Source organism: Diabrotica undecimpunctata, chromosome 2 (genome assembly GCF_040954645.1).
Source record: "Diabrotica undecimpunctata isolate CICGRU chromosome 2, icDiaUnde3, whole genome shotgun sequence".
In the NCBI taxonomy this organism is placed as follows: domain Eukaryota; kingdom Metazoa; phylum Arthropoda; class Insecta; order Coleoptera; family Chrysomelidae; genus Diabrotica; species Diabrotica undecimpunctata.
The window spans coordinates 173,908,097-173,924,813 of NC_092804.1; the positions used below are offsets into that span (position 1 = coordinate 173,908,097).

General features: G+C 34.0%; 1 protein-coding gene and 1 long non-coding RNA gene across 4 annotated transcripts in view; one reads left to right on the plus strand and one right to left on the minus strand.

The window, feature by feature from the left end:
- LOC140435248 (uncharacterized) overlaps nt 1–16,717 on the minus strand; it is a 202,833-nt gene that overhangs the window by 175,447 nt on the left and 10,669 nt on the right. The window lies entirely within an intron of this gene.
- Nucleotides 153–16,717, plus strand: part of fln (flightin) — a 40,668-nt gene continuing 24,103 nt past the window's right edge. For 2 of the 3 annotated variants that reach the window (XM_072524056.1, XM_072524054.1), the window contains exons 1-2: nt 153–270; nt 7,293–7,543. In XM_072524056.1, coding sequence (XP_072380157.1) covers nt 7,308–7,543 — 236 coding nt within the window. In that variant the 5' untranslated portion in view covers nt 153–270; nt 7,293–7,307. Of the gene's footprint in view, nt 353–7,292; nt 7,544–16,717 lie in introns of all 3 variants that reach the window. The other variant, XM_072524055.1, reaches the window with a different exon arrangement.

A 16,717-nucleotide genomic window follows, 5' to 3' on the forward strand; every position in this document is an offset into this window, starting at 1 on the left:
TGGTCAAACTTTTATATAAAAAAATTCTTAATCAATATTATTAAAGTAATCTTAATTGAATTTTAAAATGCAAAAATATCTACACCACCACTGGCAACGATCAATAAAGTGAAATATCTTCGCCCGCAATTTTAATTTATTTTTTGTACATTAATTGGCAAGGTACAAGGGGAAGTGGGGAGAAGTCGAGTGCGTTTAAAACTGTTGTTAATTTAACTTTATTTCTAGTCCACCATCCAAGTTCAACTATTCGAATTGTTCTAGTTATAGGTGGGTGTCAACTTTTCAAAACTTTGTGACTGTTGTGATAATTTATTACATAAGGAAGTCGAGAGGAACCTCTGTGTTTTGTGTAATAAATTTTAACTTTTGTTACGTTTGTGTTTGTGTTTTATAGTTTTTTCTTTCGAAGATTACATACATATTTCATATTACTTTTATACAATTGATGTACTTTTTAGTTATATTTGATGATTTATTAAATTATTTTGATTTCATCCTGTTACTATATTACTCATCGTTCTGCAAATTTACTACTCGTTTTTATATTAGTTACCAAATGTCATTTTTAAGACAGTTTCTTTTTTAGCAGCAAATAATTTGTACCCTTTAAACTGCAACTTTTGTACTAATTTTTTCCTTTAAATGAATTTATGCTATTTTCAGAGTAAGATAAACTATTCGCTGTTCCTCAAATTGAAAGAATATCCTGTTCTTTTTCTGTTCTCCCTCTTTTTTGGATTGCTACAGATTTTTCTTTTGGACGTTTTAAATTTTCTTTTAATTTTTTCTTTCCATTTGTTGGTATTCTATTTGTGCATTATTCTTCTCTAGAAATAACAGTTTGACTCTCTCCAGAATATTCTCTCAATATTTATAAATGTTCTTGGAGAAAAGATTTGTGCATGGGATTTTTCGTAATTTTCAATTTCGATTTTTGTGCAGATTTTACCTCATTAACTTTGGCCAGCTTTTGGTAATCTATGTATTTGTGCATTATTATTAATTATGGATCACATAGTGAATGAACTTAGAAATAATAATTTAATATTTTATTCTGGAAATAATACTTTCTTGGGTCTAACACATTAAAAATTTCCGCATTATTTTTAAAAGAAATATCTTGTTTTTTTTCCACTTGCTGTCGATTTCTTTAGTCTTATTGCTTTTAACATTTAATACAGGTTTTGGTATCCTAGGAATATTAATTTTTCGTGCTCTAGAATAAAATATTTCATAATTTTTTTGCATTTATCAGATTTCAAATTTAAAAATTCTTTTGGAAAAAATAACTTGTTCTTTCTTTTTCCACTCTTGCTGCCAATTTCTCTTATTTGGTCATTCTAATCTTTCCTTTATCTTTTTCTTTTCACTTTTATTGCTTTCCCTATTTCTGGTATAGCTTTTGGTATTTTACTTAAGTATTATCACTAATTGTTATTCACAATGTGCATGGGCTGAAAAATACCCATTTGTTGTTCTCCAGAATACAATCTTATTTGGTCAATCTAAATTTTCCTTTATCTTCTTCTTTCCACTTTTTCTATTTTCCAATGTCTCTCTCTCTCTCTCTCTATATATATATATATATATATATATATATATATATATATATATATATATATATATATAGCTCCATGGTGGAGCAAAGGGCACTAAGTGTGTCAGTAGCAAAAGAAAGATTGATGGCAAGGTGGCTAGCCTCAAGCATCATTGCATGAGTCGCGTCTCCAATTTTATTGATTTATTTCCTCCACTCTCTTTTGTTCCTGGCAATATTATTTACTACGTTCCAAACAAGTTAATTTACTGTGTCTAGCAGTTTAGAGTGGTAGTTTAATAGAGTTCCTTTTCTATAGTTCTCTTCCATGTGTCTAGTGGTCTTCCTTGTTTTGTGATCGGGGTTTCCGCAACGTCTGGCTTATCTACCTCCAATTCCGCTTTGTTATTGTAATTTCTATTTTCTCCTCGTTCGTTATTGGCCACAGTTCTTCGTTTGTGATTTTGTTTGGTCAAAATATTTTCAATATTATCCGTAGGCATCTGTTCACAAAGGATAGTATTTTTTGAAAAAGTTTTTTGGTTTATTTCCATGTTTCGGCTCCGTATGCCAAGACTGATTTCACATTTATTTGAAAAAGGCGCAGTTTTGTTTTTTACTAATACTTGTCGAGGCCCATACCTTTCGTAATATGTTGAAGGCGTTTAGTTACATTTTTAGTATGTCCTTTTCCGTGCCAACTGTTGCATTTACTAGACTACCTAGATAGCAAAACTCATCTACTTCTTCTATGTGTTTGTCCTTCAGGTGTTGGTTTCGCTGTTGGTTTTTTGCTTGAGAGTATTTTCGTTATGTTAGCGTTTATATTTAGTCCAACAATTTTTGCAAAGTTATCAGGCAGATGTCGTCCGAAAATTCTAGGTCCTCTAGTTTCTTTAATAATCCCCATTGTAGTCCTGTTCTTTATTATCCAATATATTACTATTATGAACAGCGTAGTTGATAAAACGCATCCCTGTCTAACTCCTTTTTTGATATTTATTTGTTGAGATAGTCCACCTTCGTGCTCAAATCTTGCAGTTCTTTGGTCGTAAAGTAGCCTTATTATCCTAATATATTTGTCTGATATTCCGTAGTGTTTTAGTTATATTCCACATCATACTGCGGTTAGTTGAATCGAACACTTTTTCAAAGTCTATAAAAAATTAATAAAAGTGTCTCCATTTTTTTCCGTTACCTCTTCCAAAATAATTCTTAAAGTATTTATATGATCTATACAAGAATTGTTCGGCCGAAATCTGCTTGGTTTATTCTAGATTTTTCATTTATAGGGTCTTCTATTCATTCCAGGATGATCCTCGCAATTACTTTACTGGCAGCGTTTAACAGGGTGATTGGTCCCCAATTTTCACATAAAGCAAGGTTTCCTTACTTTGGTAATTTTATTATTATTTCTTCGTTCTATTCCATGGATATCTGTTCTTCCATCAATATTTTTTTCAGTAATAGCTAAAGCATATCCACTGAAAGGGTTAAGTGCGCCTTTATTAATTCTGCTATTATTCCATCTACCTCCGATGCTTTGTCGTTTTTTAAAATAGTTTATTACATGCCTTAATTCTTCTTTTGCAAATTCCTCTTCCTTTATGTCCAACACTTCATTTCTTTCTGCTTCTTCTGCCAATACATGTAGTTCCATGTTCCCATGTACAATTCTGCGAAAAATTGTGTCCATTTTTCTGCTACTTCTTTTTGTCTTATAAGTATATCTTCTTCTTTCCTTTTTGTTTTTTGCTTTCATGTGCTTTCTTTTAGTCTTTTTGTTATTACGTATAGTGTCTTTGTGTCATGTATTTGGACTGATGTTTCTGCCTCTTTTGTCCAATCGAGCTCGTTTTTTACCTATCTATTTTTTTCTTCTTTTATTCTTCCTCTATTTCTCTTCGTCTTATGGGATTTGTTGTTCTGGTTAGTTTTTTGTTTTAGTGTCCTGGATTATCCACGTTTTGTCAATGTTCCCTTTATACCCAACTGTCTCTATTGCTGTTTTTATGAATGCCTTTTTATATATTCCCCATATGTCTTTAACATTTAATTTCCCCATTTATGTTAAATCCCCGACATATTTTCCTAGCTTAGCTGGTACTCTCGTATTATTTTAGCATTTTTTAATTTACTTGTGTCAAATTTTCACCTGGTTTTATTAGACCTGTAGTTTGTTCTAATCTTGCTATAATTCTTATCTTTGTTCTGATTAGTTTGTGCTCTGATACACAGTCTGCTCCTCTCATTGCTCTCACGTCTTGTAGGGAGGGAGTATTTTCATTCTTTGGAAATGAAAAGCTGACTTATTTGGTTTTTAATATCTTCTCTTGGTGCTATGTATGTTATTTTATGAATATCCTTATGTGGAAACAGTGTTCCTCCTATAACGAAATTGTGTGTCAAACAGAACTATACCAATCTTATACCATTATCGTTCCAGTCTTCTATGTTATGGATTCCCATTACATTTTTCTTTTCTTCGTGGTTTGTTCCTACGTTAGCATTCCAGTCACCTATAATCATTTTAATATCTCGTTTATGAGTTTTTTGTAAGTTGGCTAAGAGCATATACATTTGTTCATAAAATTCGTCTTTGACTTCGTAGTCTTGTATGATTAAGTTTTCAAATTTGCTCCAGAATCTTCCCCATATTATCCTTTCTGAAATATTCTCCCAGTCCATCAACGCTTGTGTCGCTGTTTTAGTAAGCATTAGTGCAACTCCTTTATCTAAATCTATGTCTTTTTCCGGAGTAATTAACCGTAATTGCCCCCTGTATGCCCCACAAGAACCTGCACTATGGAATAACAACAACACTATTTCAATATTTAGGTCCGCTGCGGACAAAGTAAAGATCATGCGAGTGGTTACAAATGTCTTTGGAGGACCAGACACTTAAATAAGGCAGCACTTAAATAAGGCAGTTGATAAGAAGAACAAAAAATGGGAACAGTTTATAAAAAGAATGGAAAGGGACCTACCTCTACGGTACACAAAAGCAAATATGGAGATTCATAAGGAACCAACGGAAATAAATGGCAGAATTGAAGGAATACAATAACATACCAGTAAACGAATGGGAAAGATACCTGACGGGACTGTTTAAAGGAAAGGAAAATAATAATCAACACAATAACGTACTCGAATTAAGAGTATGTACCTTTTTGAGTAAGTAAGCCATAAATTCACTTAAAAATTGAAATTCACCAGGACCAGACGGAATAACCAACGAGCTTCTAAAACACGGAGAAGAAAGTCTAACTATAGAGATGACAAAACTTATACAAAAAATAATATTGCAATGCAAGATACCAGACGCATGGAAAAACAGCATAATGGCACTAATGTTAAAGAAAGGCGATAAAGAAGACCCCAACAATTATAGAGGTATAAATTTAATGAACACCGCACTTAAGCTCACCACAAAAGTCCTAATCAACAAAATTAATAAACTAACAACTTTATCAGGTGAACAACAATGATTCAGATCCGGAAGATCCTGCGTAGATCCCGTATTTGTACTGAAACAAATCACAGAAAAAGCCATCGAGTCCAATAAACCAGCAGATCTATGGTTTATAGACCTAACAAAGGCTTTCCATCGCAGCCAAGTCGAAGACGTCTTACACCTACTATATAAAAGAAACATACCAATCAATATTGTACAAACCATCGAAAACATCTACTTACATAATCGAATATATGCAAAGATAAATGGAAAATTAACACATTGTATACCAGTACAAAGCGGAGTCAGATAGGGTGACTCGTTAAGCCCACTTCTCTTTAATATAATAATGCAAGCAGTACGTAAAGGTCATGGTTACAGAATGGGAAACAAAGAAATCCAAATATTATGTTATGCAGACGACGCCGCATTAATCGCCGAGACAGAAGACGAGCTCCAAAGATTAACACACATCTTCAATATAACAGCCAAGAAATACAATATGATAATATAAGCAGAAAAAATCAAATGTATGACAACATCTAAATAACCACTACGATGTGAAATCGAAATTGATGGGAAAATAATAAAGTAAGAAGCAAGGTTTAGATATCTGGGAATAGATATAACTAGTTACGAAGATGTTGAAGACGAAGTACGACAACAAAGCTTAAAAGCAAGTAAAGCGGTGGGATATTTTAATGACACAATCTGGAAGAACAAACACCTGAGATAAGACACAAAAACAAGAATCTATAAAGCAGTAATTAGGAGTAGGAATAAGTAATAGACGACTACTAGGAACAACCGAGATGAAAATACTCCGACGAATATCAGGGAAAAGTTTGTTGGATAAGGAGAGAAGCGATAACATAAGAAGAGCATGCAATATAGAAGACATAAATGGATGGGTGACAAAACGGAAATAGGAGTGGAATGAACACATTAGTAGAATAGCAGAGGATAGGATAGTACGAATAGCACGAGATAAGTCACCAAATGAACGAAGAAGTATTGGCAGACCAAGAAAAAGATGGTGCAATAATTTAAACAATTTAGGAGGCTAATATTGAAGAAGAAACAGGCTTTAAAGCCTACATACAAGAAGGGAGAAGAAGAAGAAGAAGAATATTCTTTCTTTTTCTTGGTTTAGGTGAAAGAGTGTCTCTAGTACTTGGCCATAATATCTTTCTAAGGAACCTTGTCCATTAAATAAACTTCACCAAAAAGTACTCTAGTAGCTACAACGGTTCTAGTTACATCTACAGGTTCCAGTTTTAGGGTTAGGTACGTAGTAGCTCCTTCTTTTAAAATTTGATGCTGCTATAATTGGAATATTCGGATTATTGCCCCTATGATATTTACAAGGATTCACTTTCGATTTTCTTTATGGTCGTGATTGTCTTGGGTTGTTTGCTTTATTGGTATTTCTTGACACAGAGGCTGCATGCTTAATCTCCACAAAAAATTCCTATTACATGCAGGTATTAGCGCACGTCCGTTCAATATACACTTTGCCATGCGCTTGAGTGCCTTTTTCGCGGCTAGGAACGGTGCTCTTTGACACCCCTAAGACCGACTCTTAAACGAAATATTTTATAATATTATTATGAAGCTATTTTCTTGTGGCATCTTAATTCAATTTACTGTTTTTGTTGGGAATAAGCCACAATTTTACTTTAAAATCAAGTTTATTGACGTTTTGATTTGGCTAGAATCTATTTTATTCCTGAGAGCCCCACAGTCGCTTGACTATCGTGTATGTACTGAATGAACTAGTACTTTTAAGCTCAAAAGTCTCATTTTCGTTGCACAATTTAAGATTACATAAACATTTTGAACTATGGAAAAGCAGAGTACCTCGTGAAGTACCTAGGTATTTTCTGTGATAGTAATACAAATTGTCTTGTAGCTCTGGTAGACTGGTAGCTCTCCTTTAGTCTGCTAATCGATCTTTTTAAAAGTTGTTTTATTAGTTTTTGTCCTTCTTAAAGTATCACGTTTTTTATTTTAATTAATTTTGTCCTTTCTGACAAACGAGTAAAATTTTCGTGCATAACGATCTCTCAATCTAAGTATAAGTCCTAAAGGAAAATAAGACCTAATTACTCCAATAGACTGAATATAACAATTATTTTTGGATAAGAAACTGCAATACAGGTATTGATAAGGTAAAATATGCCTTTAACGTTACACCAAGTAGGAATTTTCTCTGTAGTTACATATCAAGTTTACTCCTTTTAAAAACTATTTTTATATTATTTTTAAACAAGAAATTATTTATTACATCATTTCCAGTATTCCTGAAATAACATGGCCGATGAAGGAGACGACTGGTTCGGAGGTGGAGATGATGATGCACCCCCAGCACCAGTCAAATCACTCGTAAAGAAAGGTAAAGAGGAGGAAGCAGCCCCTGCAGCAGCGGAAGAAGCACCTGCCGAAGGAGAAGCTCCTGCAGAGGGAGAAGCTCCCGAAGAGGAAAGACCAGAAGCCGAAGAGGAATACTTAGATCCCGACAAACTGATATTGTTCAAACACTGGATTAGGTAAGTAATTTACATGAAATTATGAAAATAACTTGTTAATATTAATGTTGTCTTCTTCTTCTTTAAGAGACAGCTCCATTATAAAGATTGGCAATTATCAATGCCAGCTAGTGACAGCTAAGTACATTTAACTCTAGTTTTCTAAATTTCGGTGCAAATCTTTAATATATTTGTTTTGTGCTACGACCATACCGTTCTCTAAGAGTTTTCAGTCAAGATAGTCCTCTTCTTTCCTCAACTTCTGTCTTCTATTTTGCTAGAATTATGAAACGTAAAATTCCATATTTTTTCTACACATTAGGTGTTTATATATCCGAGAGACTACAGTTTTCTTTCTTCAATTGTACCCTTAAACTCATTTTTTCTTCCTCATTCTTCTTAACGCTTTAACGTTTGTAAAGTAATCTATTCATGAGACCTTTGGAATTCTTTTATACGCCCACACCTCAAAAGAATTTTATTAAGGATTTTTTTTATGGTATTTTTAGGGCTTGTGTCAAATTTCTGCTACAATTAACATTTCTCAGTTTTAGTTGACTTAACAATTATTTTTGGTTTGTTTATATCACTTAATTATGTAACTATAGTCTGTACTTGTCCCCACACCACTTCTCTTACTAATCTCCTTCAACTACATGCAGTTTTTTTTGCTTTTCCGATCTCGGATTTATTTCGTAAGTAGTTTTATTTTATTCGAGTACAGTTAATATTATAAACACTTTTATTTTACAACTTGTCTTGAAAATAACTAACTTTAAAAAACTACTTTGCTACGTCGAGTATGTACGTTTAATAGCTTTTTTAGGTAGTCAATCCACGTATCCTTTTCTATGTGTTTTGGTCGAATTAGTTCCTTTATCTCCGTTCTTTGACCTCTTATGAAGCGTCATATTTCGTTTTGCAGACCGTAAAAATCATGTTTCATTTATTTCGAAAAGCGTTCCCAGGTGCATGTGTTTATATTGGATATATATATATATATATATATATATATATATATATATATATATATATATATATATATATATATATATATATATATATATATATAATATGTAATTTACATATAACAATGACTTATTTTTATGAAAATAATGCTTATTATTGTTTTTTATCTTTTAAACTTAATTAATGCAAATTCCTTCATGTTTTCGCAATCAGGCAATGTGCCACACGATCGGGTACATTTAAATCGACATATATTTAGTAATGCATCGTCTAACGAGGTAATTACTATTTTACATAATTAGAGTAACTGAATTCTCCTAATATTTAATTGGGCACAAAAATAAATTGAGCTTTATTGAACTCTAATTATTATAAAACTCAAAAATATTATCTATGACTACAATTAAGTGCCACGTTGTATACTAAAACACTTTTGCAATAAAAAAAGTTGGTTTGTCCATTAACATATTAAAAATATCAATAGACAATAAATATTATTGGGGAATATTGACTAATATAAGAGACATGTAATCAATAATATAGATCACAGAACGAAGAAGTGGAAAGAATACGCGAAAAAACCTTATGCATTAAATGGCCCCGAATATAGATAAAGATAAAAGGTAACTTTCATCTGACCATCCCTCAAAATCGGGTAAAATCGATATGTTTGCTGAAAATACGGCCACAAATCCCAATGCTAAAAAATATAAAAATAACATATTCATAAACTTAATCAATTTACTGCTTAAAATTGTTTTAAAGTGATCCACGAAGAGTATACTCGTATAATATAATTATGGGACATGTGATGTGAGCTATATGAGCTGTATACAATGGAAACATAAGTCTTATACAAAATTTGTGGTCGAAACAAAAATCTCTGTTCTGGTTAGACGACAAAAAAACCGACAAAATTTTCATTTAAAGAGGATTTGTTTGTGTGAAAAGTTAGACAAAGTTTTATGTTCTACCCAATTTTGTTTAACGTGTACTCAGACTAAACAATATAACCAATCAAACAATGCATTAAATGGCCCTAAATATAGCTCAGGAAGTAGAGGCTGCTATTGAATGATCTTTTTTTTCTTCTGAGGGTGCAATTTTCTAAAAACCGTACCAGGTTGACTCATCACTAGAGATGACTGGAGTGTATTGGATTCAGGGAAGACCGCATATCCCCCTAGAAGGAAACCCTGCAAACGCATGCCTTCCTGTTATCGTGCCTACCAACTAAAAAACTACCCTCGCCTACTTGTGCGCAGTTGTAATGCTGACGTCACTTTCGGTGCACTTCCTTCTCTTATCTAGATCTTATCTCTGTCGTTGGTCCGGTTGCTGTTTCTCTTCTTATTCTTTCTTCTTAATGACTCATCATCATCATCCAGCCCCATTTTTACATATATTGTTGGATATAGGCCTCCTCCAAACGTCTCCAGTTCTCTCTATCTCTAGCTGCTGCAATCCAGTTTGTTTCTATTCTCCTTAGGTCGTCGGTCCATCGGGTGGGTGGTCTGCCTCGACTTCGCTTGTCGGCTCTTGGTCTCCACTCCAATAATCTCTTCGTCCATCTACCGTCTTCCATTCTAGCAACATGTCCAGCCCACCTCTACTTTTGTTTATTGATTCGCAGTATAATATCGTCTACGCCAGTTCGTCGGCGTATCTCCTCATTTCTCACGCGATCTTTCAAGGTCAGGCCCAGCATTGATCTCTCCATTCGCCTTTGTGTTACCCTCAGTTTTTCGGCAGTAACTTTCGTTAAAGTTAGGGTCTCTGCTCCGTAGGTCAAGACTGGTAAGATGCATTGGTTAAATGCCTTCCTTTTCAGGTGAATTGGGGTATTTGTTTTAAAAATGTCTCTCATCCTTCCATATGCCGCCCATCCCAACGTGATTCGTCTATTTAGCTCGCAGGTTTGGTTGTCTCTGGTTATTCTAATTTCATGACCCAAGTATGTGTATTTATCGATTAATTCTACCTTGTTGTTATTGATCTGTATCTCTTCGCTGGGAACCATATTGGTCATCATTTTGGTTTTCTCGAAATTTATCTCCAGCCCAGTTTCTTGTAGTATGTCATTCAGTTCTTGGAGCATGTCTTTGATCTCTCCCAGATTATCTGACAGAAGCACGATATCGTCCGCAAAACGTAGATGGTTTAATCTTTCTCCATCGATGGATATTCCTTTCTGTTGCCATGTTAGTCTTTTAAATGCATACTCAAGAACGGTAATGAATAGCTTTGGTGATATGGTATCACCTTGCCTGACTCCCCTTTTTATCTGTATTTTATTAGTTGCTGAATGTAGACTTATGGTTGTTGTGGCATTTTCATATATATTTTTAACTATATTACAATATCTGTGGTCGACCCTGCAATCTTGTAGTGATCTTAAGATGGACGGTAGTTCCACTGTATCAAACGCCTTTTTAAAGTCTACAAATATCAATTCCAAGGGACGGTTATATTCGTTAGTTTTTTCTATCAGGGTTTTTAGGCACTGCAGGTGATCGTTTGTGCCGTAATTAGGGCGGAAACCGGCTTCTTAATGACTGCTGAAATGTAATTGTGTAGACTATTCCATCCCTCCTTACTTCCCGTCATCTTCGCGATCATCTTTCTCACAGTCACAGGGTTCGTACATATTTCTCTATACATTATGTTTCTTTCCGAATCTATGATGAATCCTAAAACACCCGCGTCCTGTAAGCACTCGCGTTGGGAAGTAATCTAGTTACCTGTGACCACAGTCCACCCACTTCCTTAGGCTCGAGATCAGCAGTCCACTGGGAAACATCTACCGGTCAACTAGTCATCTACCGTGTCGTTTCACTCTTCCTGCTATCTATCCAGTGATTTTTCTCTTTTTTCTTTTCTTATGGGTTTGATCAAATACTCTCTTCTTTCATAGAGATGTCTCCTTTCTACTGGTAAGGTCTACTCGTATTATAACCCCTTTATAGGGCGGTATCTCTATCGCCCCACGTCAGACTGGTACCGCGTAAAGGACGACTGACTGCACAACGCTGTGTGGGGCCTTCATCCTTTCGAATTTTGGTCCCCAATGTTGGGCATCACCCTACCCAGCGCAGTCGCACTCTTCGCTGCCTTTCGGGCTACCACCCGTATATGCTCCCTCATGCTATTAAATGAATTAAAGATATCAGATAACTTTCACCTTAGCATCCGATCTTTCAAAACTGGGCAAAACTACATATTTATTAACTTGTCGGCTGCTTGTATATGTAGAGATAATCGTAGTTAATTTCTAATAATCTAATTTTCGTATTACTAAAGCGTCATTTACCTAGAAAAAGAGAATTTTTGATAGATAAAATAGGTATTCATCATATTGAGAATACAACATCGTTCAAATATCCGATGCGTCTTCGTTGGGTATTTAATTTTCCATTACTCTGGCATATACATCTCCGACGCATGAGACCCGTGACTTAAGAAAACCCCACAAGATGTCTAACAGTGTTAAATCGCATGATTTCGGTGGAGATTTCATATTGCTCGTACATATTGTCCAATGTGGCATGAGCTGCGTGGCACACAGCGCCGTCTTGTTAAAACCACATATCCCTAGTGTCTATATCATCCAATTCAGGCCAAAAGAAGTTAATAATCATCGACTTGTTCAACTTTCATCGTTGAAGATGTCGTTCTCAAAGAAATATGGACCGATGACGCTACCAGCCCAAAATCCACTTAAAACAGTGACTTATTCTGGATGCAATGGACGCTTTTAAATCTCATCTTGTTTCTAATTCGATAATTCTGTTTGTTGACGTACCCATTCTTCCAAAAATGAACTTTATCGCTAAAGATGATTTTTCGACGAAAATTAGGCTCAGTTTCCAATTGCTTCAGAACCCGTTCAGTGAACACACGTTGTTTTCTAGGATCATTTACCTTCAACTCCTAGGTTATTTGAATTTTGCAGTGGTGCAGGTCCAAGTCACGATACAAAGTTCACCAAATTGTGATCTGTGAAAGGCCGAGTTCTAATGAGCATCGTAAAATCGACTTCTCTTGCACACTTTCGGCAGAGTTTGCATTTCGGCAACAAACGAGTGTTGGTTGATTGTTAACTGAACCAGTGGATTCAAATGTATGCACCATACTTCGAACTTTCCTCTAGGTAACACGATTATGACGACCGCAAAATGGAACATTTGCACGTGTTTTTGTACAGTATGTCTATCCATGCCATCTATCAATTATATCAGCCAATGTAGCTTCAACAATATAGCCGCTATTAGAACTTCTAACTGTCAAACTTTGGAAGACCCTGTACATAGTTTTTTTGCAAAATTGCTGGATCCTTCTAAAGGAAGTAAATTAAAAGAAACCTTTTGGAATCACAGAAAATACCAGTGATAATTTAATAGTGTAATTGTGCTAAAAAAGCTTTTATTTTGACATTCTTTACTGAAATTAAGCTTTTTTCTTTATTACGGAAGTACTTATAATATTTATTTAAAAGGTGGTTGCCTTTGTGAGCCTTTGTGTTACCTTTTAAATAAATATTTCACTAAATTAAAAACACAAATTCCAAAACTCAAAAAATCACATGTTGTTTACGAGATACCATGTATTAACTGTGAAGGTGTCTATATCGGGTAAACCAGTCAACTGCTTCAATCCAGAATTCGTTCTTACAAATATGACAAAAACAACGTCACTACGCTCACAAAACATGAAGATGAGAAGAAGCATAAATTTGACTTCGAAAACATAACAATTTTAAAAACCGAACAAAACAAAAAGAAGAGGGAGATATACAAATCAATAGAAATAAAAAGAAATACCAACGCAATCAATGACAAAAAAGATACACAGAACCTAAATGCAATGCACAGGAAAGCAATGCGAAGTTTTAAATTCCATAAAAATCAGGAAATTGGAATACTTTGGGCACATCATGAGAGGTGAAAAATACAACCTACTAAGGAATATAATGCAGGGTAAAATCAAAGGCAGAAGAAGCGTAGGAAGAAGTAAAATCCCGTGGCTACGCAATCTCCGTGAATGGTTTGGATGCAGTTCAATTGAACTATTCAGGCGCGTAACCAACAAAATTATAATTGGCAGAATGATTTTCAATCTACGATAGGAGCGGAACTTGAAGAAGAAGAAGAACTTATTTCATTTTAACTTAATTCATTGTTTTATTATTTATAAGATTTAAAAAAATTAAAGATAAATAATTGATTTATTAATTATTTATTGTAATATTGTAGTAAATTATAAATATTTATGATGAATGTGATTGGGGAAAAACTAGCACTGGAAAGTCCTACTTATTGTACTATGCTTAAATTGTCAGTATAAATTAGACGGGTGAAACGAGATATTAATTTGATAAAATTGAAATAACACAAGCAAACACTGTCAGAACAATATTAATAGTTTTTTAGTTATACGATTAGGCATGTAGAACAGGTGTGCAAACTTTAAAATATTTTTAAAATAGACCAAACTCTTGAAGTAAACAATGTTAACCCGATTAGCTAATTACCCAAAAATATCATTAATATAGATATGTATATATTTTAAGCGGTGTTCAATTCTATTTTCATATAATAAGGTGTTTAGATATTGTGTTAATAATAAGATAGTTTAAAGAATAATTATACATCAAAGAAAACATTGCGAATGTTGACAATATACATTATAAGGCTTTAGGAAATTGAAGGTACAGTAAGTACAAAACTCTGATATGACTTAAATTGATAATAAATAACTAAAAGGCCATTTTTGTCAGTTACAAAGGTAAAATACTAGGCTTTGAAAAAAAGGACAGTTTCATATTATTACCTTTTTAATCTGTGTGGGTTGTCTTTATTATTAAAAATGAATTTTTCTGTAGAAGAGTTAACAGATATGATCTGGGTATTAGGAGAAAGTTCGGGAAATTGCTTACTTGAATTCAGAATATATCACGAACGATATCCTGAACGTAGGTATCTAAACGCACGAGCTTTTGAAAAATTAATGGATTGTTTTGTTTGCACTGGGTCAGTTGAATATGAAAAAAAAAACCAAAACTGTTCTAAGTGAAGAAAAGGAATATGATGTACTTATAGCTACTACTGAAGATCCCCACATTAGCACTCGTGAAATTTCACGTCTACATGACATTAGTCAAACTTTAACAGCCAAATCCTTCGTAAACATAAACTGCATCCTGCATTTGTAACGAAATATTTTGCCTACCACAGGATAAGATTATGGGATTGAAAATTGGGGACAAAAACTATGGGGGTAAAGATAGAGCAAGCAAAATAAACGCTACTTGTGCGAACGGCACTCAGGGTTTGTTAGGAGAGCTGGGATCGTGGATAAGTAAATAACAAGGGGTTTGGATTGGGGCAACTACAAAAATATGAAGCAAAAGGTCATGAATCTCTTGGGACAAACAAAACAAAAAGAAACAAGAAACACCTCTAGTAATTTAAAAAGGGTGCCACTTCGAGGTGCCTAATTATAACCATTACAACAGCTGGTTGTAATCATCGAAATAATTATTAGAAATGCAAAACATATCTTTTTCAAATGAAACTCAAAAAAGGGTTAGTTAAAAAAAATAAACAAAACGTTAAGAAAAAAATTTGACATTTATTGTGTCTTACCACAAACAGTTATAAAAATAAGACAATACTAAAATACTATATGAATAGTTACGAAGTACAAAAATACAAAAAAAAACTTACATGTGTCCTATCTGTTTACAATGGGGAATTGCTACAAAAACTTTCAAAATTGTTACTGCATGGAGGTTACCCTTTTTTAAGAACAAAACACATGAACATCAAAAATAATAAAACGAGCTGTCATAAGTAAACATTAAATTAAAAAAAAAACTGAACAAATAAATTGACAGCTAAAATCAAACCCTAAAATTTTACAATTTATTAATTATTACAAATCCTTTTTTATAGTATGAAATTATGAAAGCAATTACTACTATTATTAAAAAAATGTCTATCTTGACTTTAAAATTTAAACAAAAGTTACCTGGATTTCACTTGATAACACATTACATTTCTGAAACCATAACTGGGGTTGAACTCTAAAATTCTGGTAAACTACATCTATTTGAGGTTGAACTCTCTGGACACGATCAAATACAAAAGGACTGTATCTCACACTGCGAATTGGACCGACCATTTGAGGCCGAAACCGGCACTGAACACAAAACTTATGACTCTGCCTCTTAAAAAACAGGAACAGGTAGAACTAGACGGCGTACACATTAATTTGCTACGATTAACTGCTACTAAAATTGTTTTCCATAACGTAAGACGAAGATTTCCCTGAAAAGGGACAAAAACAGAAAACTAAAAATTCGACGTGAATTTGGACATAACGCTGAAGCCTATCACTCTTGACCGCAGCTCCAGCGACAGTTATGAAATTATCTTTAAAATTAATTCACATTACTTGGTATAAACAAAACGCTGGGTATAAACAAAACAAACGGGAATTAAGACGCAAATTATTAATTTGAAAACGCAGTATCGGGCGGTTTGAACAAAGAAATATCGAGGCAAATACGCAGCTGCGAAATAAATAAACAACTCTAAGATGGTTTATATTAACTCGAGCCGACCTAAGAAGGAATTGAAATATATTTCGGGTATTTTAACTTAAAATATACGAACGTTATTATAATGCATATATAAGGGGATTTCAATTTAATACATATACGAGAAGATTTCAAGGAACTTACAAATGCTACACATTGACAGTCGATGATTATTAATGCAGATTAGCTTTTTGTCAATGGTCTCAGCAGCAAGTGCAAAGAAACCGATTTTTTTCGATTATGTGCTTTTTGGAGATGATGCTACATTTCATAAAAGTGGAACGGCGAATCGGCATAATTTTCATTACTATTCATCAAGCAATCCCTATTTTGTTGACTTATAGTCAAACTAGGTGGTCTATAAATGTTTGGGGAGGTATTGTTGGCGATTATGTGATTGGACCACATTTTTTTGGCGGTCGTGTGAATAGTGCCATATATCTGGATTTTCTAAATAATCATTTGCCAATACTACTGCAAAATGTACGGCTTAATATTCGACAACGAATGTGGTTTTTACACGACGGTGCTCCAGTTTACCACACTGCTCCTATTCACATTCACCTGAATAATAACTTTCCTGAGAGGTGGATAGGCAAAGGAGGAGCAGCTGTTTGGCCACCGCG